We start from the raw sequence: 26,406 nt of genomic DNA, 5'->3' as shown, positions 1-26,406 counted from the left end.
AGCATATCATAGTAGTTAGACAAAATAGATAGTGTGATGGCTGATAACACAATGATGATGGAACGAAGACCTGACTCAACAATGCGTTTTGGCGAGAATAAAGGCAAGTAGTTTATACCTGATTATATCCAAAATTTCTACTGCTCAAACCTGCTTGGTTCATACCTATATATTTAAAGTTTTACGGTAACATTTACCCTTTGAAATAGTCACATAGTCAAGAATTTTTATGCAAATGTTGAAAACAAAGGAACTTTTAATTTCAATATAAAATTTTCGTTTCGTTCATCAGAGACTTAATGCTCGTGACTTAAGTCCAGGTCTCTCTAACGGGGTCCAGATGGACACCTAGGGGTCCACAGTGCAATTAAGTGGGGTCTATAGATTAAGTGCTAATTATATTGGATGAGTACCTTTCATTAAAGTTGTTGCACTTTCTGCCAAGTCAAGTCCTTTTTTTTTCAAACCAATAAAATCAACAATAATCGAGCACAAATTACGAAAAAGTGATAATTACCTAATTTTACTGGGGAAGGGAAGTCGCGGGGAACCAAAGCTGGTTATCGAGTAGCGACACCCTAGGTTCAAATTTCCAGTAAACGGCAAAGGTAACCTATGCTACCGGTTGTACTGGTACCGATATGGCTTCGTTACCAGTACAGAATACCTTATATATGTAATTATGTATATACTCAGTCGAGATTGCCTATCAGCCAATGCAAAAAAAAATCAGTTATAATAAAAAAAATTCACAGTTTCGTTAGAGACAAATAATTAATAAAAATTTCAATAAAAATTTTCATACGTTGTTGGATAAACTGAAATACACGAAACAGCACATGTTAAATTAGTGCTTGGATTAATGTTAAAATTGGATCACAAAAAGTTCGTGACCGCTTAAATGTAGAAACAGTCTTATGTAGACACTAGCAGGCTGTCGTATTCGAACATGCGTGTAACGGTGTAACTAAGAACTGAATTAGTCTTTTTACCAATAAATTTTGTTATAGGTTTGAAAACTTAAATTTATTTTGTAAAAACTTTTTGTTTTGTGTACTTATATTGAGACAGCAAGTGATTTAACTTGAATATCTTTAATAAACACTTGGGGGCCTACACGACTTTGAATAAAAATTTAGAGGTCTGTACAAAAAGAGGTTGGGAAGCACTGTTTTTATAAAAATTCCTATGATGTGTATTATGCAAATCAAGTTATCTAATATCTTCGATTTCATTTCCCAACTCCCCGCCTTATCATTCGTATATAACTAAAAAAACATTATTTAAGTTATTTCGAGTTGGGTTCAATAGAATTCAGGGATGGCGAACCACTGACCCGCGTGTCACAAAGTTACCAACCGCGTTTTATTCGTGACCCGCCAAGGCACGACTAAAATAAATAAAATATGCTAACATATCAGTGATAAAACCGGCCTTAAATTAATCCAACATTAACTATACTATTATAATGTACCGTCAGTTGAACAGTCAGGGCTGTGATCACTCATATTCAAATTGTTAATTACCGGGCCGGTATGGTAATTTTCAAAACCCCGAATCTTGGACGCATTGTCTGCACCGCTGTGTACCGTTATTCAGCTATTAGCTCTGACATCGTTCATGGCATTACAATGCAATTGATTTGGCAATTTCTCGCAACGTCTTTTCTCTAACGGAAGTGCATCTACACTCTACAGACTATTTTAGGGGTTATACGAGAACTCGATGCTACTTTGCATTTTATTAGTTTCCCGCCTACAATGCCGTTGAGAAAGCATCATCTTTCAGACTTGAAATAAAAACCTAAAAATCTGAAATAACAATGGGGAGGTGTAAAAGTGCATTGATGTGGTTGAAAGCTGATCGAAAAATATAATACTACTTGAGTGGAATTCCCACCAAACTCTTTGAAACCGTAAAATAGTTTGCCGCATCATCCTAAACGTTCTTGGTAATTCGTATGCGTGTTTTCGTACTCTAATTTCATAAAATCAAGTCCAGTTAAAAAGTCCCCAATTAAAGTGCTGCATAAGTAAAGCCCAAAACTACACTAACACCAATATAAACTTATAAGATTTTTTTCAGAAGTTTCTTATAGATAAAAACATTGATTAAAATCTGTGACCCACTCTCTTCTGTTCCGCGTTAAAAATATAATTTTTGACTCATTCATTGAAAAAGGTTCGCCATCCCTGCTGAATTGATAGTAATAGTTGCGGACGTCCGTACGCGAAAATCTGCTAAAGCTGTAGTGTAGAGCAGTGCTCCGCAACCTTTTTTTAACTTTCGGCACACTTATAAAACTTGCCAAATTTGACGGCACACCACAACAAACGAAAAATACAATGTGTAACTTTGTTTTATGTTCATATAACAATGAGAGATTTGTGGTTGTTTTAATGAGCACAATCGCTCTATATATATTAGGATCATTACGTGACGCGCAATCAATTTTGCAACACGATAACTAGCTTCTGATGCTTTTTCTGAGGCTGTAAAAGACGACTTCACAGAGCACTCTTGCTTCTTATTTTGACTTAACAACCGCTGAAAATAATTTATATTTTTGCGTGCATGAACTGCAAGTTTCGTATTTGAGTGGTGCATAAGTTTACTCGAAAACATTGCTTTATTTGAAAGTTGCTCCCCCCCAAATAACCTAGACTGGTTTTGGAGCATCTCCGTTACCACAGCAAGAAAATCCATATTTGACGTAATCTTCCCTGTATTTGCTTTTAACAAGTTTTTTTTTTCAACCTTGCTTGTGCTTGGTACAATATGTTGCTCAGTATCAGCTGTTCTTTTTAAAAATGTATCCATTTTGCAAAACTTTAACGTTCCTTGACTTTATTAATTAAAGACCACTGGTCACTGATTCTGCAAACTCACACTTCATTTATATTGGATTACTACACGTGCTTTGTTTTAGCCTCGACAATAGGTTTCACAATATACATGCTTGTCATATAGGCCTACTCCTTGTTACGTCACAAATGCACAGCGGGGAGGGGGGGGGGGTGTCAGGAATTTTAATTGGTGTCGCTCAAGCTAACGTAAAAGCAGGTTAACTTTACGTTAGTAGAGTAGAGTGGTAGACTAACGCAAAATTAACAAAAGATAAAAAATTATTTGTAAAAAGAAGAGAAAAGTTGCAATTCCTGTGCGGCACACCTGGCATCGTCTCGCGGCACACATCGTTGCGGAGCACTGGTGTAGAGCAGGAGTGTGCAAGAAAAATTGTGCGGCCCGCGGATAAGTGCCAATTTTGAATGGTCTGCGGCCCGGCGAAACGAGTTTTTTACTTACCGTAAGTTTAATATGGAACGCGTGAGTTATCCCAATTGTTTCGCGTTGCAAAGCCAATACCTGGGTCCAATTTGTTAATATGACGTTACAATGCCCGAAACTAGCTTGCGCGAACGCATATCATAAGATCAATAACCAAAATGTTTGTGCCGTCAATTACTAGAAAGCCCATGTTAAAAAGTTGTGGCGCGCGGCTTCATCCAGTTACTTGTATCTGGCCCTCATGTAGAGGATCGCACGCGGTGACCGTACATTTGAACCCATGTGTATATCCGCGGGTTCAATCTATAAGCGGGTGCTAAAACCCATGGGTTAGGGTTAGTATAGGTTCAAATATCCGTAAAACAAAAAAAATTCCATAGGTGCAATAGCATTCAAATGTACGTGGATTCAAATGTAATGGAACCGTCGCATACCCCTGGTGTAGAGAATTGTAATGTTGTAGACTCCAGATCAGCTATTTTCAAACTTTTTTGAACTGTAGAGTAATATAATCTTTTTGCGGAACACTTAAATGAATTTTTTGATTTTTTAGAAATCATCGATTCATTATTATATCTCCTGAATTCCCAATTCGATCAGTTTTGGCATCAAAAAAAATAAAAATAACGAAAAGTCCAATAGCTAGGCTAGCTCATCAACTCGAGTTGAAAACGATTTGACAAATCCAAATACAGGGCGAGAAAAAGTTGAAGTACAAATAAAAGTTTTTGAGATTTGATGTAATGTGCGCTACTCATTGTCATTTCGTTGGTAAACTATCTACTACCATGGTAGTACTTGAATAAAGTTAGCCCGCGCTTTTTGTTCTGTTTATGTTTAATTGTTATACTGCTCCTGAATGCAGATGCACACTCGCCCACCGCGATTTAGTAGTCTGAAGTCCATGGCTGAAAATGATTAAAAATATGCAGCTAAAACGTGCGGTATTGGTACCGTAAATACCTACCTACTATCTTTCTAGGATATCGTATCAAGATGTAAAGATAAAGTCTAGGGATAAGATCATTCATAAATTATTGGGCAATATTTGACTAATTTGATTATCTTACCAAAATGTTCAAATTTTACAAAATTTGTAATATTCCAATCTCAAAAAGTTTAAAAAATTGTTGTCACCACATTTTTTTTAGTTGCAATGAGTTTTTATACTAATCTTCTATTCAAAGGTAGATTCAAATTTTGCCCCCAGAAAAGTTCGAAATAACACGAAATAATATCTAAATAAACTTTCGATTTTACAAAATTGACAATGTTCGAACCACAAAAAACATAAGAAAATCTCGAGATATCACCACAATTTTTAATTCCGATACGTTTTTAGATTATCCCTCTATTGAAAGGCAATTTTAAATTTTTGCCTCTAGCATCGTAAAGTTCGAATGGTTCGATTATTTTAAAATTCTCAATTTTCATTAAATTCGAACCTCGAAAAATTGCTAATGTCACAACAGATTTTTATAAGCGATAATTTTTCATATTGGACTCCTATTCCAAGATAAATTTAAAGTCTTTCCCCCGAAACTAGAAAAGTTCGCTATATACAATGCAAACTTCTCGATAATGCGGCGCCAAATTATCAGGGAAATACCTCATGGTGCATTTTCGTCTTAAAATTACTCAGTTTTGTGATCGTAAATGTGTATTTTATGCTTTTTAAAGCTAAAAAACATGTTGGCTAAGGGAATGAGGGCAAGGAGTCGCACGTGCTTATCACATGATATGCTAGGCACTTATTTAGACTTCAAAAAATAAGGAAATTGGGAATTGTCACGAATGAACGTCCATGAATAAAAAAAATATTAGTCATACTGGTAACTATAGGTGAATATCCGCATTTTAATGCATTTGAGTCTAGTAGTTTTATTTTAAAACGACAGATTGGTACTGGTAGTCACTATCGATTTGGCACTTGGGAAATATGAAAAGGCGTTGTATTGCACATAACATAATAACGTCAGGCTAATAACCGAATTGCGTAAGTCAATTTTGGCGGTTTCGAGTTTTTTATTTATAAAATAAGTATTTATGTAATGCTGCGCACCTGTCTGTTAACTCAGATTTTATTTTAAGAATTCCGAAACCCATAAAAATGGAGATTTTGTATGACATGCAAATTTGTTCAATTGTTTCGTCATAATGAATTATCATTGTAGCGTGGGACTGTTGTGACGTCACAAAGGCAAAATAACCCCGCGAAGTTTTATTCTTTATATTTAATCTTAGTCTTATTTCGGTGCAGGGTGTGCAGAGCGTGTTATATTGATAAAATATAAATTTTTAAACATAAAAAACATAAAACATAAAAAATTATCATGTGAGTACGCAGGGCGTTTTCCTAGTTGTTTGTGTTCATAAAATCCTTCAAAAACTATCCCTAAATACCAGACCGAAGCAACTTTCATGAACTTCAAGATATAGCAAACCGATGACGTAGCGCAGGGTGGTCCAAGGTTTCGAGGTTGAAGGACTGCAAAAACTTTGAGGGGGTCTCGCGAGCCGCAGTCGGAGAAAACCCAAAAGTGATCAAAACATCACGAGTTTACACACTTTAAATATATTCAAAAATGAGAGTTCATCGTTTTAATAAGTTCTTCAAAGACACTAATATAGTGCCTTTAGTTATTTTGAAATTGCTTCCCGAGAAATATCGTGGTTTTTTCGGTATCTTTTCTCGTGTTTGGTTTTGTAATGTCGCTTAAAATTATATCGTGACAGATATTACTTAGAAACACATCAGACACTATGGTTCAACGTTGTTGTGGGTCAGGAAATACGTTTCCGCTCGGATTATTTCGGTCACCATTTTTCCACACTCATTGTATGATTAAATTATTACTTGTAGCGTGAGCAGGCCTAGTACTACCATCAAAAAACAACTCCGTCCGTTCCGTCTGAGTCGGGACCTCGGACCCAGATAAAAAAAAAAAAAACTGGATAGCGCGGCGCTAAGTCAGCTCTGCGGTTCGTCACTGTCCGTGCAACGCTTGAAAATAGTAGAGTGTTTTGACTAAAATGAAGACATAAAACGTCTCTTCAAATGAGGAGTTACTTGACGCGAGCTCATCTCATCGGCTCGGTCCTGTCTGCACAAGACAATTTATTCTCCTTTTACCGATCACAGGACGCCATTCCCATATGGCCACCGTCTTGACGTTTATGCAACAATGAAATACCGTGATTTAAAAAAACATCAATCCCGACATCGTTATCAGGAAAAGGACTATTTCCAGTTTGAATAGTTTAAAAATAAATAAAAATTGTTCTGCTAATAAATACAAATATCTGCCAATAGTTTAGTAGTGTACGCTAAAATCATTCAAGCCGCAGTTTGGTCCACTGACCACTCTGACGTAGCGCATTATCACATTACCTCTAGCCTAGTGTAGCAGCCGCGAGCTGACTATATTCAACAACTGGCAAATCTTAAATTTCTGTTATGATGTCATAAAATATTAAACTAAAATCCCGGGTTTTGGAATGTTGTCTCTCATTATCACGTAACAGATTCATCTTGTATACAAATAGGCTTATATCCTAAAAGTTGTCTAAAAATATACACGTTCGTGTTTAAGTCCAGTGGTTCCCAATTGTTGGTTCGGGTACCGGTGTCGGTTCGCACAGTTTTTCCGTCAGTCTGATGAAAAGGGCTAAATTAATTTTCGTCTCAAGTTGAATTGCTTTATTAGGAAACTTGTCTTCCGTCGTTAAATTGGGAGTTACGTAAATATGGTTGGTATTCAATGGCCCGCGGTTTCTCGGAGTGCCAAAGAGGAGTGATCACACTTTTCATTTTTCCAATGTTTATCTGTCGCAAAGGTGTTTTGTTAATTCTAGCAGGTATACTAATTTTAGTCCAGTGTTTCCTAACTTATGTGTCGCGACCCGAAACTGCGTTGCCTCAAAATTTTCTTGGGTTTTCAACAAAAACCTAAAAATTACTGCTTTTGTTTTCTATTAAATTTTATTGTTTATTTTATATTTGTATTAAAGCTCAATTGTAATTGAGCATATGTGGGAAGTATAACAGCGTGAAAACTTGGCATCTGCTTTATTAGTGAGCCAGTGAATTTTTTGACCATTAGAGGCATATTCATTACATACCGCCCAGTATTTGAGCATATTCTTGGGATTTTACAAAATTTGTGTTTTAAAAAATTTGGGTCGCTGGAAAACGCAACCGATATAATCCATTATGTGAACCACCCTTCGACGGCGAGAAGTCCAGCAATCCTCTCGCACATTATTACATCCCGTTTCTCATCTCACATTTTATTTTAGGAAAATAAATATCGATATATATAAGGCTATAAATACTAATTCATTTAAAATCTATATTATTCACTAAAACGAGTATCATAATGTCAGGTTTTCTAATGCCCCGACTTTTTTTTATGTATGTATCTTGCCTGTAGGCAAAATTTGTGATTCACACCATTTAAAAATGTTCATCTGCCTGTAGCCAAAATTTGTGATTCACACCATTTAAAAATGTTCATGCTCGTATGACGCCATAACAGATTGATTATGGCGTCATTGTTACAGAAAGGTCTTACAATTAGCACAGCCTAAACAGTCTCATCGTTTAAACCCGAACCTGATTCGAACCTACGTTGCCGCGTATCTAAGTATATTCTCTATTATTGTATTTATGCAGTGAGGAGGTCTGCTTTTGAATTGTAGTAGAGCCGTGAGCGATGTTTCGAGGTATTTCTTGCCTTTTTTGTTCAAAGCGTATCCCTGATATCTCGGATAAACATTCCTGATAAAATTTTATGAATTTGGTGTATGTTCCAACTTAGCGATGAAGTTACGCGATGGAAATGGAAGTCTAAGCAAGAATTTTTTCTTACATTTTTGAAATTAATATTCCGGCAGCGTCTGCAACTGCTAAATAGCAACATTTTAGTGTAGTTCCACGGCGATGCAACGAGGTATGTTAATAGAAAAAATCGATTTGAAACAAGTTTTTGTTTCAAAACTGATTTTTCATGGGGAATTGATAAAAAACAAAACCATATAGGCTACATGAGCATTATCGTATGTAAAAAATGAAATAAACCATTCTTGAAAACAGAAAGAAAAATTCATATTTTCATATCATTCATATTTTTCTCTGTACTGTAGGCATATATACGTCTAGTATCGAAGTACTTTCCGATAGATGGGAACAAGGGCTGGGAATCGTTAAACGGTTAATGATTGCGATTTTTTTAACCGTTAACTAACATCTTAGGTAATAATCATTTTTATACCGTACAATTTCTTTAGTTTAGTGATTACCGTAGTTCATTACAAATGTATATCCCATGAAGTTTAATTTATAAGGAAATATCATTTCAATTGTTAAACACCAAGAAATTGTAAAGAAATAATCGAAGTACTTGTGTAGCTGAATATGAAATTTGGCAAAGACAAGTTAATAACTAGTTTCCGGTCAGAATGTAATTTTCTCGATTTTATTACAAGAGCGTCTATTCCATGTCATTCCACAAACGCGCACTCTGTTGAGGAATATATAAACATAGCGACATTTTCGTTTAGTAGTGACGAATGCTTTGAATTTACAATATTAATCGTCGTGCACACTGCGATAATACACTAGTAGCAGAAACACACATATTATGTTTTTGCGCCATTCTCGCAACATATTTAAAACTGGATATACATATCACGATAATTACATTCTCCAGAACTTCGAAATTACCCTGGAACGGCTGTGACGTAACAATCCTAAATCTTTTCTATTACCTCACCATCACACTGCGATAAACCGGTTGAAGAGTTTTCGTTGAAATTCCCAGCCATAATGCGAACATGACTTGTTTCAAAATTTATCCTACCACTAAATTGAGATTTATATTTGCATATGAATCAGGAAAATATTGTCAAATTAGTTCAATTTATATGTCTGACCCGATTTGCGTTTGGTAGGAAGAAATCTCTTATTTGTTATTTCGCATTAAAGTAGTAATATTCAAAAACAAAGAACTTCGTTTATTTTTTTCAAATTTATTAAAAACCGGTTTCGCATGATAGTCCTCGCTGTACTTGATTATTCTAGAAAATATAAATGTGCAATGCCTTTATATACATATATATAGAAAAACAGAAAGCGGTACGAGTATGAAAAATAAGAATGTTAACTTATTAGGTACAGAATAACAAAAACCATTGTTCAAAAAAGCGCCGAAAGAAAATTGACACAAGTGTGGAAAACTGTTAGAATTACGATTAAATTTTGATTTGGGGTCCAAAAAGTTGTTTTCGGTCATTATGAATGTATATGCTACGCAATTTCTTCTGTAATTCTAACTCGACACATATATGGATGTAAAAACGTCATTTTGTACAGAATGTAATTGTAATCTTTTGTGTTTAACTAGATCGCATAGAAGTATTGTCAGAATCTTGGGGAAGAGTGAGCGTCAGCAACAAAAAGCGCAAATGTTTTCAGTACATGTTTGGTATCTGTTTGGCTGTTCACCTGGTTCTTACTGGAGCTTGCTTTGTCTATCTTATGCAGGTGGGTACTGTGTGAATAAAATTACTGCTAATTATTACCAAATACAAACATTTTTGAACAATTTTTTTTTATAAATTTTACCTTTTGTTGTAGATAAACTCGCAAGTCAATATGAATACTGACTCAATAGTGAAGATAAATGAAGAGAGAAATCAATCTATTGGAAGTAAGTTGAACATTTGCAATATTGTAAAAAAATATTTGTTTTTTTATGATGGCATAATAAGCGCCATGGGGCTTTTTGTAAGACGAGCATTTCGGCGTTTATTTATGAACAGATTGAACACTGAATACGAAATAAGACGATGAAAGTCATAGTTATATAGTTCAAACCACAACAATGGAAACAGTGCTTGTAACCCTAAATGTTTTTTTCACAGGTTATGTAGAGCATTACATATACACAGAAAACGAAAAAGCACTCAGTGCCGCGGAAAAAGGTGAAAAGGGTAACAAAGGTGAAAGGGGGAAACAAGGAATTAAGGGATATACTGGAGTTGGTCTTCCTGGCAAAAATGGTGAAAAAGGGTGTAAGGGGCAGCGTGGGTTAAAAGGAGATACCGGTTCAATGGGTCCAAAAGGGACAACAGGAGGAATCGGAATGAACGGCAAGCCTGGACAAACGGGATACAAGGGAGAACGAGGTATCAAAGGTGAAATCGGAGAAAAGGGTACCAATGGTAAAAATGGAATAAATGGATTATCAGGAATTCCGGGCATAAACGGCCAAAAGGGAAGTAAAGGTCAAGCGGGGACTAAGGGTGAAAAAGGAAATATGGGAGAAGTTGGTTCACGCGGTATAAAAGGTGAATCTGGAGCTCGTGGACTTATCGGATCTCCAGGACTGAATGGATCCAAAGGAGAACCTGGAGAAAAAGGTAGCACCGGACCAATTGGGTCAATGGGCCCAGTGGGACATAAAGGGTCAAATGGTACGTCGGGACCAATAGGGAGAAAAGGAGACAATGGGTTGACAGGGGCTCCGGGCAAAAATGGAATAGGCATACAAGGTATGAAGGGCCTAAAAGGAAGAATTGGAGAACAAGGCGAAAAGGGCGTTAAAGGCCAACAGGGAATTCGAGGCCCACCTGGATTGAAAGGTATAGTCGGAAACGACGGGCCAGTTGGCTCAGTGGGTTTAAAAGGAAACTCGGGGAAAAAAGGAGAAAAGGGAATGAACGGTATGCCTGGACAAACGGGTTATAAGGGAGACCGGGGTATCAAAGGTGAAACTGGAGAAAAGGGCATTGCGGGTAAAAATGGGACAAATGGCTCACCGGGAAACCGGGGTGAAGACGGCAAAAAGGGAAGTAAAGGTCAAGCGGGGGCTAAAGGTGGCATGGGAAATATGGGGCGAGCTGGTTTACGGGGTATAAAAGGTGAACCGGGGCCTCTTGGACCTACCGGATCTCCCGGAATTCATGGATCCAAAGGGGAACCTGGACTGAAAGGTAGAACCGGACCGATTGGGTTAATGGGCCCAGTGGGGCATAAAGGGTTAAATGGTACGGCGGGTCCAATGGGAAGAAAAGGAGAAAAAGGGTTGCCAGGTTTTCCGGGCAAAAATGGAGTAGGCCTACAAGGTATGAAAGGTCAAAAAGGAAGAATTGGAGAACAAGGCGAAAAGGGCATAAAAGGCCAGCGAGGAATTCGAGGTCCCCCTGGATTAAAAGGTATAGTCGGAAGCAACGGCCCAGTTGGCCCTATAGGTTTAAAAGGAAACACTGGTAAAAAAGGTTCTTCTGGAATTGACGGAATGAAGGGAATGAAGGGAGAAACGGGTCCTTCAGGAAGTAAAGGCTCTATTGGCCCGAGAGGGCTCAAAGGAAATATGGGCCCTAAAGGTTTACCGGGGCTACGCGGCTATGCCGGTCCAAAAGGCATCAAAGGAAATAGTGGCTCCAAGGGCACATCCGGTATTGATGGGATCAAAGGGAATGCGGGATTTAACGGCACAGATGGGAACGATGGGGTTCGAGGAATAAAAGGAGAAACCGGATTGAAAGGACAGAAGGGAATAAAAGGCGAAATACAATCTTCGGCAAATTTACAAGCAAAGATGGATCGCATGAAAGAGCGGATTGATGGTTAGTACCGCTTGCTCAATTTATATTTCAACTTATTATATTTGAAATAATATTATTATGCACTGAGTCCGTAATTTCAAACCTGCGTGCTCTAAGAGTGACGACTTATTTAAAGGATCGGTTGCAACATGAAATATATATATATATGTATGTATACAACATTGAAGTCATGGCCGGGAACTTCAAAGGTATAAACTAGACAAAATGATTTGAATCAGTGCAATAGATATGATGGTCTTGTAAAAACCACGGTATTTAGTGACCGTTAGGTAATAAGGTTTCTCTTCGAAAATTGTGACATATGGGCATGATTACGTCACCCTGAAAATTTCTGATTCCAGTATTCGAATTTAGACGACATAATTTTTGCTTTTTGAATTTTTCAGAACTAACGGGTGTCAGATTAGTTGGGCGGAGCGCCAGCAGTTATGGTCGAGTGGAAGTGTTTCACAATGGAGTCTGGGGGACGGTTTGTGACGATTCATGGGGTATACCGGATGCCAGAGTAGTTTGTCACATGCTTGGTTTCAAAGGAGCGAGTTCAGCACCCAGTTCAGCTCACTACGGCATGGGTCAATCCAGTATGAAAATTTGGCTGGATGATGTTGCGTGTTCAGGAAGCGAAACTAACGTAGCTTCTTGTTCCAATAGTGGATGGGAATCCCACAATTGTGATCACAGCGAAGATGCCTCTGTAATCTGCATAACATGAACTGAAATAAGATTATTACAAATACTTTCACAATTTGTATGGATGGCACTCAAATACTTTTACAGATAATAGCCTACGCAGTGTCCGAATGATCTACCAATTGGCGAGATATAAGCTTGTAGTTTTAATAATTGAGGCTTCATCAGACCTGCCCTAATGTGTATACTGCTATATATAAAGTATATATATATATCTATAAGAATATTAATTTTACTTTGGTTGAGTACTTCTCCAGGCGATATTCTCATTGATATTCAAAGAAAACCGAGAAATTCTTCAGATCATTGACCGTTTTCTCGTTAACTGTTTATTTCGACCAGGGATGGCGCTCACTATTAAATTAGTCAAAAATTTTATTTTTATTATGGAAGAAGAGACTGTGGGTCACAAATATTTAATCAATGTCCGTATTATTTAACAACTCGCAGTTGCGTTTTGTCCGCAAGTCGTTTAATGACAATATGTAGTTTTGAGCTTCATGAGCATTCATATCAGGACTGAGGCAATATTTGGTACTCGATTTTATGATATTCCTGTACAAAAACATAAATTTTTATGCATATGAACTGTTGATAAGGCGTTAAAAATGCTATGGCAAACCAATTCACAGAGTTTAAAAGAACATTTCACTTTGAGAGCATTATAATTTCGATCGATTTCCAGTCGCATTGACGTCACGTCTGACTACTACATTGTTATTTCAATATTTTGGTTATTAACTTGAGTCTATAATTTTTTTTCTTAACCGCATTTTATTCGGAGAAATAATAAACTGCAAAGTAACATATAGTTTGTCTATACACCCAAAAACATTTTGCTGCCGCCCTTGGTTCATACGCGTCCAAGTGGAAATCTCTGTAACAAGAAAAATTTGCGAGAAATAAATAGATGATTCGTATGTTCCACAATGTTTCGTATACAGACCGACAGATATACTTTCAAACACTACCACCATTGATCCACGGCACACTTTTTAAGTTTCAGAATTTCTATATCAAAGTTTATAGAATTATTGGCACTTTTATCTCTACTCATGTAGTCTGAAGACATTTGAACACCTTAATGTAGATTTTCGAGTCTTTCCTTGGTAGCAATGTCTGATTATCGGTCATTCAAAAGTATGTGTACCAGATTAGGGTTAGGCCATAAGTTTAATAATTTACTTGTATTACGAGTTCGGGGACTGTCTGTGTAACCAAGTGAATATACCCCCTGCCCATAGGCTTCAGTCCCTTTACACAACTTGATGTAAAATAGGCGAACGAAAATAGTTACCTTCATATTGGTACACACACTTCTGGAGCGCCGAATTTTCTGGTCAAAAAAGTGTCGAATTTAGCACTAATAAAGAACGAGCCTCTACATAAACATTGCACTTGATTGTAAATACACGACTAATGTAGCTGCCTGAATACCAAACCTCCTGTCAGATAGTGAAATCTATATGCCAGGGGACCCTATGCCACCTCTACACCCAATTGTTATATCATAAATGTTTTATGTTGCCGTGCCTGTATACTATAGCATAGCGGTTCCCAACTTTATGTTCGTACGTCGCCAAAGCATCACGGCGCACTACACGAAAATAAATTGCCGCCGTTAAAATAAGACTCAATTTTGTGATCGTTAATGTATACTTTATGCTTTTTAAAGTTGTTTTTGAACATGCAGACTAAAAGAATAACAATAACTATACCAACTCTTTTTTCTCATCTTCGCCAGACTTTCTTTTAAAGTACTAAAAAAATCACTCATGTTCGCTAAACTGGGACAATCGGTAGTTAAGCAAAACTGCAGCTCACGAAATTGCAGCAAGTAGGCTACTGTACGTAACGGTGGAAGCAGACGCTGCGTAACAGAAAGTAAACGACATAGAAAGGTAAAATGAATTCATATACATAGCAAAACAAGAAACAATAAAACATTTATAATAAATACATCATGTGAAATATTCAATTATACAGGGTGTCCATGAGGTCCATTTACAATTTCGATTTTGTTATGAAGTCAGTTCTCAATACATCTTAACCAGGTTTGTTGTTTTTTAATCAGAAATTGTTCAAGTGTTTTTATTTCATTCAATACATCTGCGTGATCGTCAAAACAATGGTATTGATAAATTTCCCGTCGCAATTTCAAAAAAATTTAGGACTTTATGGGCACCGTATATATAAGTTATGTGTAACACTTTCTGGTAATTTTCGGGTTGTTATTAGATTGAATTCAGAACGGATTCATTATCAGTTTTTTATTACTGAAATGTTAGAATGTGTTTTGCATCAATTTATAACTTGGCAGGTCATCAAAAAACTTGACGGGTCATCACTGATCAAGTCCAATAGCCTAGGGGTGCACAACACCGGCACCATACCCAATGTGGCACGCCCTATTGAACGCAGCACGCGAACGGTTTGGTAAAAATTGTATTTATCATACGGTAAATCCTAAAAACTGACGTTTATATCAAAATAAACTAAATCGCCATGTTTATTCATACAAATGTGTGAGAACCTTCGTGAAAACTTTTCCAAATGCTTTCAAGACTTCCCTTGTCGAAAGAAGCGAAGGAATCTGTATACCATTCAGCGTAGAGATGTACCGTCGATATTTTTCAATATCGATATTTGTATATAGGTATCGGCTAAAATAAGCCAATATATTCAGCTATATATGATCTATAATGTTTTAGAAGACAAGTCAATACACGGATGTCGGAATGATTTTTTGTTATTGAGGTATCATATTTGCGGCATCCACTGCCTCATCGTAACTCTGAGTTAAACCCGTCCCACATTCGCGGGTAGAAACTGATATTACCCGTGACGTGACCTGGCGTTTTCTGGTACCATGACGTTTTAACACAATATTGAACTCTATAATATTTTTTAAATTCAAGTTATTACCAAATATAAATATATATACATAAACTTCAAAAATACTTATAACTATAGTTTTTTAGGATACCCAGATTTTACCCTGACCCTGGTATTTTCGCTATCAAAATTTTATTATCACATTTTGAATGAGGACAAGATAATAGCAAATCGACTCATAGGTCTATAGCAATTAACCCCCAAATGTACCCCATTTCATGTTAAAAATATGAAAACAAAGTTAATTTTTCCCAAAATTCGAACAACGAGTTTCGTTTGAATCAAATTAATCCACTTTTAGGAAAATAACAAGTTTCGTCCGGCCATTATCAAATTGAAATTTATTTTATCACGATATTTAAACACTAATTATATATATATATGTAAGTTCCCATCCGTGCGATGTTCATAATTACCCATATTGAGATACTCGGAGTTTCTGTTTATAACGTGAATCACGAGCTCACGTTCACAGCATTTAATTCGATGTATTATCGACGTATAAATACGACTCCGATATATTTCGATATTTTACGATGTAAATGATTCTAAGCTTGTCTGGATAAATGTTTTAAGATTTGTATTCTGTGTATTGTGGAAATCTGAGAATAAAATCAAACAGAGTTTTCTAAAGTTTCTTCATTAACGTGGGCGTTGAGGCTGAAGGGTGAACGGGCGACAGGCAGGTTTGCGACAGTCTACGAAATAGCAATATACGGTGACATCATGCACATTCATTCACCAATTATATATGCTATAGGTCCATTTAGTGTCCAGTTATTTATGGTAGTTACGAAATTAATATTAATCAAATAGCACAACGAATTTTCCCGTTGTGTAAAATACAATATATAGTCAGGGTATCCATATAGTTCAAGGTGTCTTTGAAGTCTTGAAATATTTCGAAATTGCCAAGGGAATTTATCGATACAATATAATTGTTTTGTGAAGTAAAAATAACCAAACAATACTTGACTGGAAAACAACAAACCTGGTTAAGATAAATTGAGAACAGACTCCATAACAAATTTGAAATTGTAAATATCATTATGTCATAATATCATGCGTACGCATATATATATATTGGTTCAAAAACATTTGTTTATTACCATCTGTGCTTTCATGAAGCCAACACACTGTGAGCTTTCCGATTGAACATCGCGACTCCTAGGGCCAGTGCGAAACGAACGTATTTTCTAATAAACCGATAGTATTGACTAGTGAGCATACTGACACGCCATTTATGCATTCGAATCACAAATCATATTTTAATTTTCTGGAATACCTGTTTTTCTATCTGAAATACTGTTTCCTGTAAATACAGTTTTCAGACGAATATTTCATTCCGTCTCTTCGTTAGACTCAAAATGATAATTACATATTATCGGTATCGGTGTTTTCTTGTTGGTATTGGCAATAATACTGATATATGTTCACCTCTAATCCAGTGTGAATATATTAATGGCGATGTTACAAAACTGGGACTTTAAGCTAAACAAGTTTTGCGTGATGTTCTCCAAAAAAAGTTTTACTTTCGCCTCGAAAAAGAGAATTATCCACATATTGTCGAGAAATGCATCTGAATTCGTCAATTTCTACGTGCAGTCGGGTCAAACAACGCGAACTAATTATTTCATAATAAAAAAAAATGAAGATTGAATATTTTACTTCATAGGCAGGAGTGTTGAACCTGAACTGACGATGACAATTATTGACGTTAAGTGACGGATGACGACTCCTGTCAGACAGATGAGATACTAAGTTCCGAGAACTTGTCGGATCTCGAAAGCTCTGTGCTATTGCTTGTATATACCCCAGCAGCAACAAGTGCCATGTTTCGCATGTCTCAAGACATTTGCGTGGTCGATATGCAGAAAGATCAGTGATCATATTGGGTTAATTTACTTGGTAGTCTAATACAGTGGTCGGCAACCACCGGGCCGCGGCCCATCGCCGGTCCGTGGAAAGGTTACTGCCGGTCCGCAGAGAGGTGACGCAGAAACGTACAAGGTCCTAATGAAACCTCTACAATCTAATCACATAATCCACGACTAAAAAAGCACCAAACCAAACAAACACAACGCATTTCAGCAGCATGTCTGACTTCACAACCAATTCCCATGTAATTATGTCACATTTATATAATTATCCCCATTACATGCATATATTAACATTCGTTTCTTTCTGTTTACAGTTATTATGAGCATTACTGTTTAATAAATGTACAGTAAATGTCCCATGACTATTGATTCTATTTGTGTGTGAGTGATAGTTATCTATGCTCATAATCAAACGATGCCTTCTGTACAATGCCCATGGACCGGTTGTGATTACTCTACACCTGATGATGCAGACTATAACGCAGCAGTAGCCTTACTTCAGCTCCACAAGGAAGCCCTACACTCTACTCCTATCAACCAGACTGTAAGAGTAGAAAAACCAAAACGTCCAACCATCGCACCGAGAGGCACTGCAGAGGAGTGGACTTATTTCTTACAAAGATGGAAGGAATATAAATGTGCTTCAAGAATAACTGATCCTGATATTACTTATCAACTTTTAGACTGCTGTACTGAAGATTTGCGACGAGACCTCACACGAACATACTATGATTTATCGACATCAGATGAAAACACAATCCTAAAAAACATAATGTCTCTAGCGATCAGAAAGGAGAACATCTTGGTAGCTCGACTTCAACTACACAAGCTCCAACAAGATCGAGACGAGCCTATTCGAGCATTCGTGGCACGACTGCGTGGGCAAGCTAGCACTTGCCGCTTTCATGTTAAATGCCAATGTGACCCCCAAACACATGTAGACTACAGTAACGCCATGATTCGCGACGCACTTGTCTGGGGCCTCTATGATGACGACATCCGTCTTGATCTCCTCTCACAGGCCGACGAGGAAATAACTTTAGAGGAATCCATCAAATTCATCGAGGCAAAAGAAAGCGGCAAACGCTCAGCACATCGCCTCACCGAACATGACACCTCTGCTGCTATAAACAGTTCTTACCAGCGAAAGCAACGGGATAGGGCTCGTGACAAACGCGAATCCTGCGAATACTGTGGGAAATCTAAGCATGGAAGCAACAAAGATCGAATTAAATCTTGTCCAGCATATGGCCAAACATGCTCAAGATGCGGGATCAAAAATCACTTTGGAAGTTTATGCCGCCAACCTGAATGGAAATTGCGACAACGGGATCGTAAGGTCTTTCCTTCCCCAAAACGAAAAGCTCACAATGATTCTGGAAACACTGAAGACGCGGCCTCTATCCTTGCAACACTTTGCTCAGTAGATGACAGCTCTTCCCAAAGTCCAGAGGCCAGCAGCGTCACACTTGACCATCACATTTATAACGAACTGTGTGATATCTGGGAAAGAAGAGCCTCTGACCCACAGCCAAGTGTTAATGTCTCAATCCTCCATGACCCATCTGATACTCGTCTCATTGGCTCAAGCCCTCAAATTTCAAACCCAACACGTTCTGTCACATTCCCTGCCATAGCTGACACTGGCTGCCAGTCATGCCTCGCTGGCATCAATCTACTGGAAAAGCTGGGTCTTGGCCCACAGCATCTGAACCCAGTAAAATTGCAGATGAGTGCAGCTGACTGCCGTCGTATTCAGATCATAGGCGCACTTTCGCTGAGAATATCAGCTCCTTCAAGCGCGTCGATAATTGAAACACGCCAATTGGTATACTTCACTGACTCAACGAATAGGCTCTACCTATCTCAACAGGCTTGTAAAGCACTCGGCCTCATATCTCGATCCTTCCCAACAATTGGCGAACATAAAGAGAGTTACAGGTCTAAAACAACTTCGTCTCCTATACACACCGGATCGGACATGGTCGGCCCGTGCGGATGCCCTATACGAGAACCACCTCCGCCAATCCCAACCTCGGCACCTTTTCCACTCACCCACGAAAACCGAGAAAAGTTGGAAAAATGGATCCTCACTTATTACGCATCAAGCTCATTCAACGTTTGTCAACATCAACCATTGCCAAGGATGAGTGGTCCTCCCTTACGTTTGATGGTGGATCCAGAAGCAAGACCGGTCGCCCACCACACACCAATTCCCATCCCCATACACTGGCAAGATGAGGTAAAGTCAGGCCTGGACCAGGATTGCAGACTTGGTGTCATAGAACCTGTACCAATTGGTGAACCTGTAACATGGTGCCACAGAATGGTCATCTGCGCGAAAAGGTCTGGTAAACCACGCCGCACGGTCGACCTGCAAGCACTGAATAAACACTCTACACGTGAAACACATCATACACAGTCACCATTTCATCAAGCTAGAGCGGTCCCACCAAACACTTTAAAGACAGTTTTCGACGCATGGAATGGATACCATGCAGTGCCCCTACACCCAAGTGACCGTCACTACACCACCTTTATTACCCCCTGGGGCCGATATCGCTATTGCGTAGCACCACAGGGATACGTCGCATCAGGTGATGGGTATAGCCGTCGTTTTGACGAAATAGTGTCTGATATACACAACAAGACTAAATGTGTCGATGACACTCTCATATGGTCCAATGACACGGAAGAAGCATTCTTTCAAACAATTGAATGGCTAGACAAATGTGGTCGAAATGGGATTATTCAAAACCCCACCAAATTCCAATTTGCATCACCAATCGTAGCTTTCGCTGGCTTCGAGATCACACCAACAGCAGTTCGTCCTTGCTCAAGAACACTGCAGGCGATAGCAGATTTTCCAACCCCAAAAAACATTACAGACATTCGAAGTTGGTTTGGACTTGTCAACCAAGTTGCATACGCTTTTGCGTCCACAAAACACATGCTACCATTCCGATCTCTCCTCAAATCTAAAACATCATTTGTATGGACTAAACAACTTGACGACCTTTTTGAGCAATCGAAGGCTGTCATTGTAGATGAGATCAAGAAGGGCGTCGAGATATTTAACAAGTCAAGACCCACATGCCTTGTAACTGACTGGTGCAAGGACGGTGTTGGTTTCTGGCTAATGCAGAAACATTGCGAATGCACTTCAGCTAAACCCTTCTGTTGTAAAACTGGCTGGAAGATTACACTGGTTGGCAGTCGTTTCACCTCCGGGGCTGAATCTCGCTACTGGCCAATTGAGGGGGAAGCACTAGCTGTCGTGGACGCACTTGACAAAGCACGACACTTTGTACTAGGCTGTTCAGATCTCATGATTGCTGTTGATCACAGGCCCTTAGTAAAGGTTTTGGGCGATCGCTGCTTAAACGACATTGCCAATCCTCGCCTTCGCAATCTCAAGGAGAAATGTCTGCGCTACAGATTCAAAGTCGTGCATTTGCCTGGCATTCGCAATGTCGCTGCAGACTCATTATCACGCCACCCAGTTGGCGAACCAAACATGTTGGAGCTTCCTGACGACGTTGACTCAGGCGCCATTTTCACCGCCATTCGCACATTCGACCCCGAAACAGCGGAAATCTGCTCTTATTCAACCGATTCCACAAAAGAAATCATCAAGAATGTGACATGGAATGACATACGGCTTGCCACAGCCAGCGACCCATCAATGCGTTTTCTTATCGACAAAATCCAAGACGGCTTCCCAGACCGACCAGCAGATATCCACACTGAAATTCGCCCCTTTCATCAATACCGTGACAATCTCTCAGAGTTTGACGGTGTCTGTCTCTACAAGGATCGCGTTATCATTCCACCCTCCTTAAGAGATAGGGTACTCAAAACTTTACACTCTGCACACCAAGGAGTATCAACAATGTGCTGTCGTGCAGAATCCTCCTTTTTCTGGCCCGGTATGACTAATGCCATCATCAAGCTACGCAACAACTGCTCAGCTTGTAACAGAATGGCCCCCTCACAACCTAGTGCCCCACCAACTCCTCCTCTACAACCAATGTATCCCTTTGAATGCCTGGCAGCGGATTTTTTTAGCTACAGAGGTAAACATTATTTGGTGGCAGTAGATAGATACAGTAACTGGCCAATTGTTGAACAAGCGAAAGGAGGAGCCGCTGGACTGATCACGACTTTAAGACGAACATTTGTTACTTTTGGGATTAGCGACGAACTCACTTCTGACGGTGGTCCAGAGTTTACTGCGAAGGAGACAACCACTTTCCTCAAGAATTGGGGTGTTAAACATCGCTTATCGTCAGTGGCGTTCCCCCACAGCAACACACGAGCTGAAATTGCCGTCAAAACTATCAAACGTCTCATCACCAATAACACTGACGAAGAGGGCTCACTCGACACCGATCATTTTCAACGAGCGATACTTCAGTACCGCAATACTCCCGACAGGGATACTCGCTTATCTCCTGCTATGTGCATTTTTGGCCGTGCCATACGTGATTTCATCCCCATCCATCCTGGCAAATACAAACCACATAATACATGGCGCGAGACACTGATTGCCAGGGAAGATGCCTTACGCCATCGGCATATGAGAGCTGCAGAGCGCCTAACCGAACACACCCGATCTCTGCCACCATTATCTATTGGCAACCATGTTCGCATCCAAAATCAGACTGGCCCACACCCTCTAAAATGGGACAAAACTGGAGTTGTCATTGAGGTGCGACAATTCGATCAATATGTGGTTCGAGTAGATGGTTCCGGTCGTGTCACTCTCAGAAATCGTAAATTCTTACGTAAATACCAACCAGTCATCGACCGTGAACCACTCACAAAGTCAACACACAACAATACGTACAATCAGGCACAATTCGTGCCCCAGCTACCTGTGACTCCGCCTCCTCAGACTGAGATTAAAGTCACCAAACTCTCACAACCAGTCATGAACCAGCAAGATATTGCAAAGCCAAGACCTCTACCTCCCACAGGACACAAAGACGTTGCTCCAGCTACACAAAAATTGCCTCGTGCACTACGGGCTCTTATGCCCCATAACTCGCCTGGACTCGGAGAATCCACTGATGCTCTACCAAGAACACGAAGTCAGTCAACGCAGTAATGGCTTGAACATTCAAAGACTACTCAGTCTTGTGATTCATTCTTCTCAAAGACTTGGGGGGGCATATATAATTATCCCCATTACATGCATATATTAACATTCGTTTCTTTCTGTTTACAGTTATTATGAGCATTACTGTTTAATAAATGTACAGTAAATGTCCCATGACTATTGATTCTATTTGTGTGTGAGTGATAGTTATCTAACATTGACGCTGGGTCAATTGTTTCCTCAACGCCTGTATAAGAAAGTCTCACATCAGTCGGAGAGAAGATCTCTCGAACAAAATGATTCTCGCTAGGAACGTGACTAGTGACTACTCCACTACTTGCTCATAGCTAACTGGTCATGACAGTCAGTGCTAGTTCTATACTTCAGGAATCAGGATAATCATAAAGTTAACACATCGGGTAAAAAATTAGTTATGGCAAAACAAACAATAATAAAATCAAATGTTCAATCAAACACCAATCAATACCCAGACTAGAAACAGCTAGAAGGTTTACATGCATTAAAGACATGGATCAAAAGAACCATTGTCTTAGCCTAGTTACGCGGTCTTATCGACAAAAAACGCATAGGGATTAATGGACGAGGGGTGGCCTTACTTTGTAAAAATGTAAATTTTTGGCGCACGATACACGGGACATCTGAAAGTAATAATAAGTTTATAACCTCAGCTCAACGATTAAATCAGTATAGAAGATCTTGAAAAAATTCTTACATTTTAAAATCGGTTAATCGTGTAAGGATGGATTCGTTTATAATTTCTGTATCCGAAGACTTGCGAAAAACGGATCTTTTGTACAAAGCCACCACTAATGTGAAATTTGAGAAAAACACCAGTTCTAAAATAACAAATTAGTAATAATTGCGGTTCGGGTTAGAAATGATTAAGGAATTTGAAATTTTGGCGCAATCTGCATTCCTAGACCCAACCCGAACTGAATTATTTCTTCTCCCTTTATTTCGAGCGGAGGCGGTGGCGTTTTTTTATGGCGGGAGATTTGTACAAAAGATCCCAAAATACTTATCCGAAGCATTATTAACTAAAATTTTGCATATTAACCCGACACAAAATGTCATAAATCTAGGTTCGATAAGACCTATAGGTTGAAATACGTTCAAGGGCGATGATAAACGCTGGATTAACCATTAAACAATATAAGCACGTGCTTAGGGCACAAAGCAAAGAGGGGCACCACAGAAATTTAAGAGCAGAATTTTCTATAGTTTATCAGTGTTTATTAAAATATTACGAGTTCACCAGATGACTCAAACTTCAAAATGTTCGCTTATTTTTCGTCTTCATATATATATATCATATTAACCTTCTTTATTAAAATTAATACTGAAACCTATGCATTGGACACGAAATGGGCATACGAGTCGTGAGTAATGACTCACGAAACGCAGAGCCAACTTAACGCCGCGAAATCCATTTTTTTCAGCTAACAACTTAGACGGACTTGGTTGTTATTGGACGATGGCACTAAGCTTGCTCACGCTGCAAGTTTTTAAATTACTCAAATATAACAATTCGTAATAAAATGAGTGTCGCAAGCAGTGATTTCCCTACACCCCCCCCCCCCCACACCCCCCTAAAATTTCAAACACCCCCTCTAATTTTGAGGTTCCACACTGAGGGGTTCTAAACCGCAGTCTGCGGGCCAATTACGGCCCGCGTGACGATTTAAAATGGCCCGCCGAACTTGAGTGAAATAGTTTAACCCTTCATGTGGTACCTTTTCAGTTTTAGATACCGTCTATTGTTACATCATTATCACAGTTTAAGCACGTTTATTTCGTAACAATTGAATTATTCCGGTATCTTTTGTATAGGTATGGGTATTATGATTACACACTGCAGTATTTTAGATATCAGCCATATATTAAGAAAGCTTAAAGATGTAACAAAACGAAAACTAGGCACTGAAAACAGACGTTTTTTAGATGAATGACAGCGTTTTTATTTCTTTATTGAAAAGAATCAAACTTCAGCGATTTGTCTTCTTACAAAATATTTCAGTTCTGAAGGAATACAACATTATGCGACATTATGATCAGTTGACGAGCGTATTTCAAAATTTAATTCATACAAAAGTCAAACAAACATGTTCAAAAAAATTAGAAATGTGTAACAAAACAAGCCATAAGTAGCCATTCATACAATGCCAGATGAGCAAGTAACTTCATTAGTCACTATCAGTTGCAAATTACTTGTTGAAACGTAGTAGTATATATTTACGGTTGAAAGCCGTGCTTGTTATCTATTCCTCGGGAATTCTATCAGCTAAATATTATAATTATTGATTTTATTACATAACAAACTGCGATGCTAGGTGTATCTAAAATCAAGCTTAGAGCCCATTTGTTGCCTTTTTCTTAAAATTTTCTCAGGGCGCTTAAGCGCGCCCTGAACCCCAGCCGTGTCGTCCCGCACTTTTCCTCGCTCCCCTTTTCTGGCCCTACAATTTCATTCTGCTGTGGATTTTGACTCGTCGTCAATCAACTTGGGGGGCCCCCATGTACATCGTTTCTTAAATACATACCATTTTTTTAAGAATACAAATAGCCTAGTTTTATCTCTAATAGCAAATTATTTACCACCCCCTAAATTTTGAAACACCCCCCCCCCCCTAAAGAGAAAAGCTGGGGAACATACTGGTCGCAAGGAAGGTGACATTATAGCAACTAACCCCCAAATGTACCCCATTTCATGTTAAAAATATGAAAACAAAGTTAATTTTCCCCAAAATTCGAACAAAGACTTTCGTAGGAATCAAATTACACCAGGTTTAAGAACATAACAGGTTCCACCCAGTCATTATCAAATTAAAATTTATATTCTTAAGACCTTTGGCACTGATTGAAATAATTATATCTAAGTTCCCATCCGTACGATGTACATAATTACCCTTATTGAGATAATAGGAGTTTCTGTTAAAACGTGAATCTCGAGCTCACGTTTTCAGCATTTAATTGAATTTATGATCACAGACGAAAGATTCTACCATATCAACATTGACATTGCTGGACCTTTACCACCATCTAACGGATATAATTATATACTTCTCATTGTGGACAAATTTTCGAGAGGGGGAGAAGACGATGTAAACCATTGACGTATGCCCTACACAAAAGTGCTGAAAGATCAATTCACGACAAGTTCGTCATCTCGATTTTATAAGTCAATACACAAATGACATGAGATATATTGCTGGAAGTAGTGATGTGGTAGCCGATGCTTTGTCTAGAGCGACAATTGCCGCATTCTCACACTTACCTACAACTCTAACCTTGTCTGACATCGCTTTGGAACAACGTAAGGATCCGGACATTCAAAGCCTGTACAATGATCCTAAAAGCATGGAATTACGATTTGTGAAACTTAGTGACGATTTACATCTACTATGCGATTCAAAACTATCAACACTACGCGATATCTTTCGAGGGAAGACGATGAATACCATTCAAAGCTAGTAGGGATAAATGTTATAAGATTTATATTCTGTGTATCGTGGAAATCTGAGAATAAAATCAAACAGAGTTTTCTAAAGTTTCCTTCATTCACGTGGGCGTTGAAGCTGAAGGGTGAACGGGTGACTTGCAAGTCAGAGACAATCTACGAAATAGCAATATACGGTAACATCACATTCATCTACCAATTATATATGCTATAACATAAGAAAAACACGGCAAAAACGTATTTCCTTGTCCATCACACAGTGTCTGGTTTGATTTAAAGTAGTACCGATATCTGTCACGAGAGAATATAATTTGAAGCGACATTAAACGCGAGATGCGGAAAATACAACGGTAATTCTCGGGAACTAATTTTAAAATAACTGAAGGCCTTATATATCTTCTTTAAAAGAACGCCATCCATGCAACCAGGGGCGTGACAAGCTT

General features: G+C 38.6%; 1 protein-coding gene across 1 annotated transcript; it reads left to right on the top strand.

Annotated features, from left to right (window-relative positions):
- On the top strand, positions 1-13,409 carry LOC120329348 (uncharacterized). Its single transcript, XM_039395950.2, has 5 exons — positions 1-103; positions 9,693-9,832; positions 9,926-9,998; positions 10,213-11,919; positions 12,306-13,409. The coding sequence occupies exons 1-5, from the start codon at positions 37-39 to the stop codon at positions 12,629-12,631; spliced, it is 2,313 nt and encodes a 770-aa protein (XP_039251884.2). The 5' UTR covers positions 1-36; the 3' UTR covers positions 12,632-13,409.
- The last annotated feature ends 12,997 nt before the right edge of the window (positions 13,410-26,406 follow it).

The sequence above is a fragment of the Styela clava genome, chromosome 12, assembly GCF_964204865.1.
Source record: "Styela clava chromosome 12, kaStyClav1.hap1.2, whole genome shotgun sequence".
NCBI lineage: Eukaryota > Metazoa > Chordata > Ascidiacea > Stolidobranchia > Styelidae > Styela > Styela clava.
This window is presented reverse-complemented; position numbering and strand designations above follow the sequence as displayed.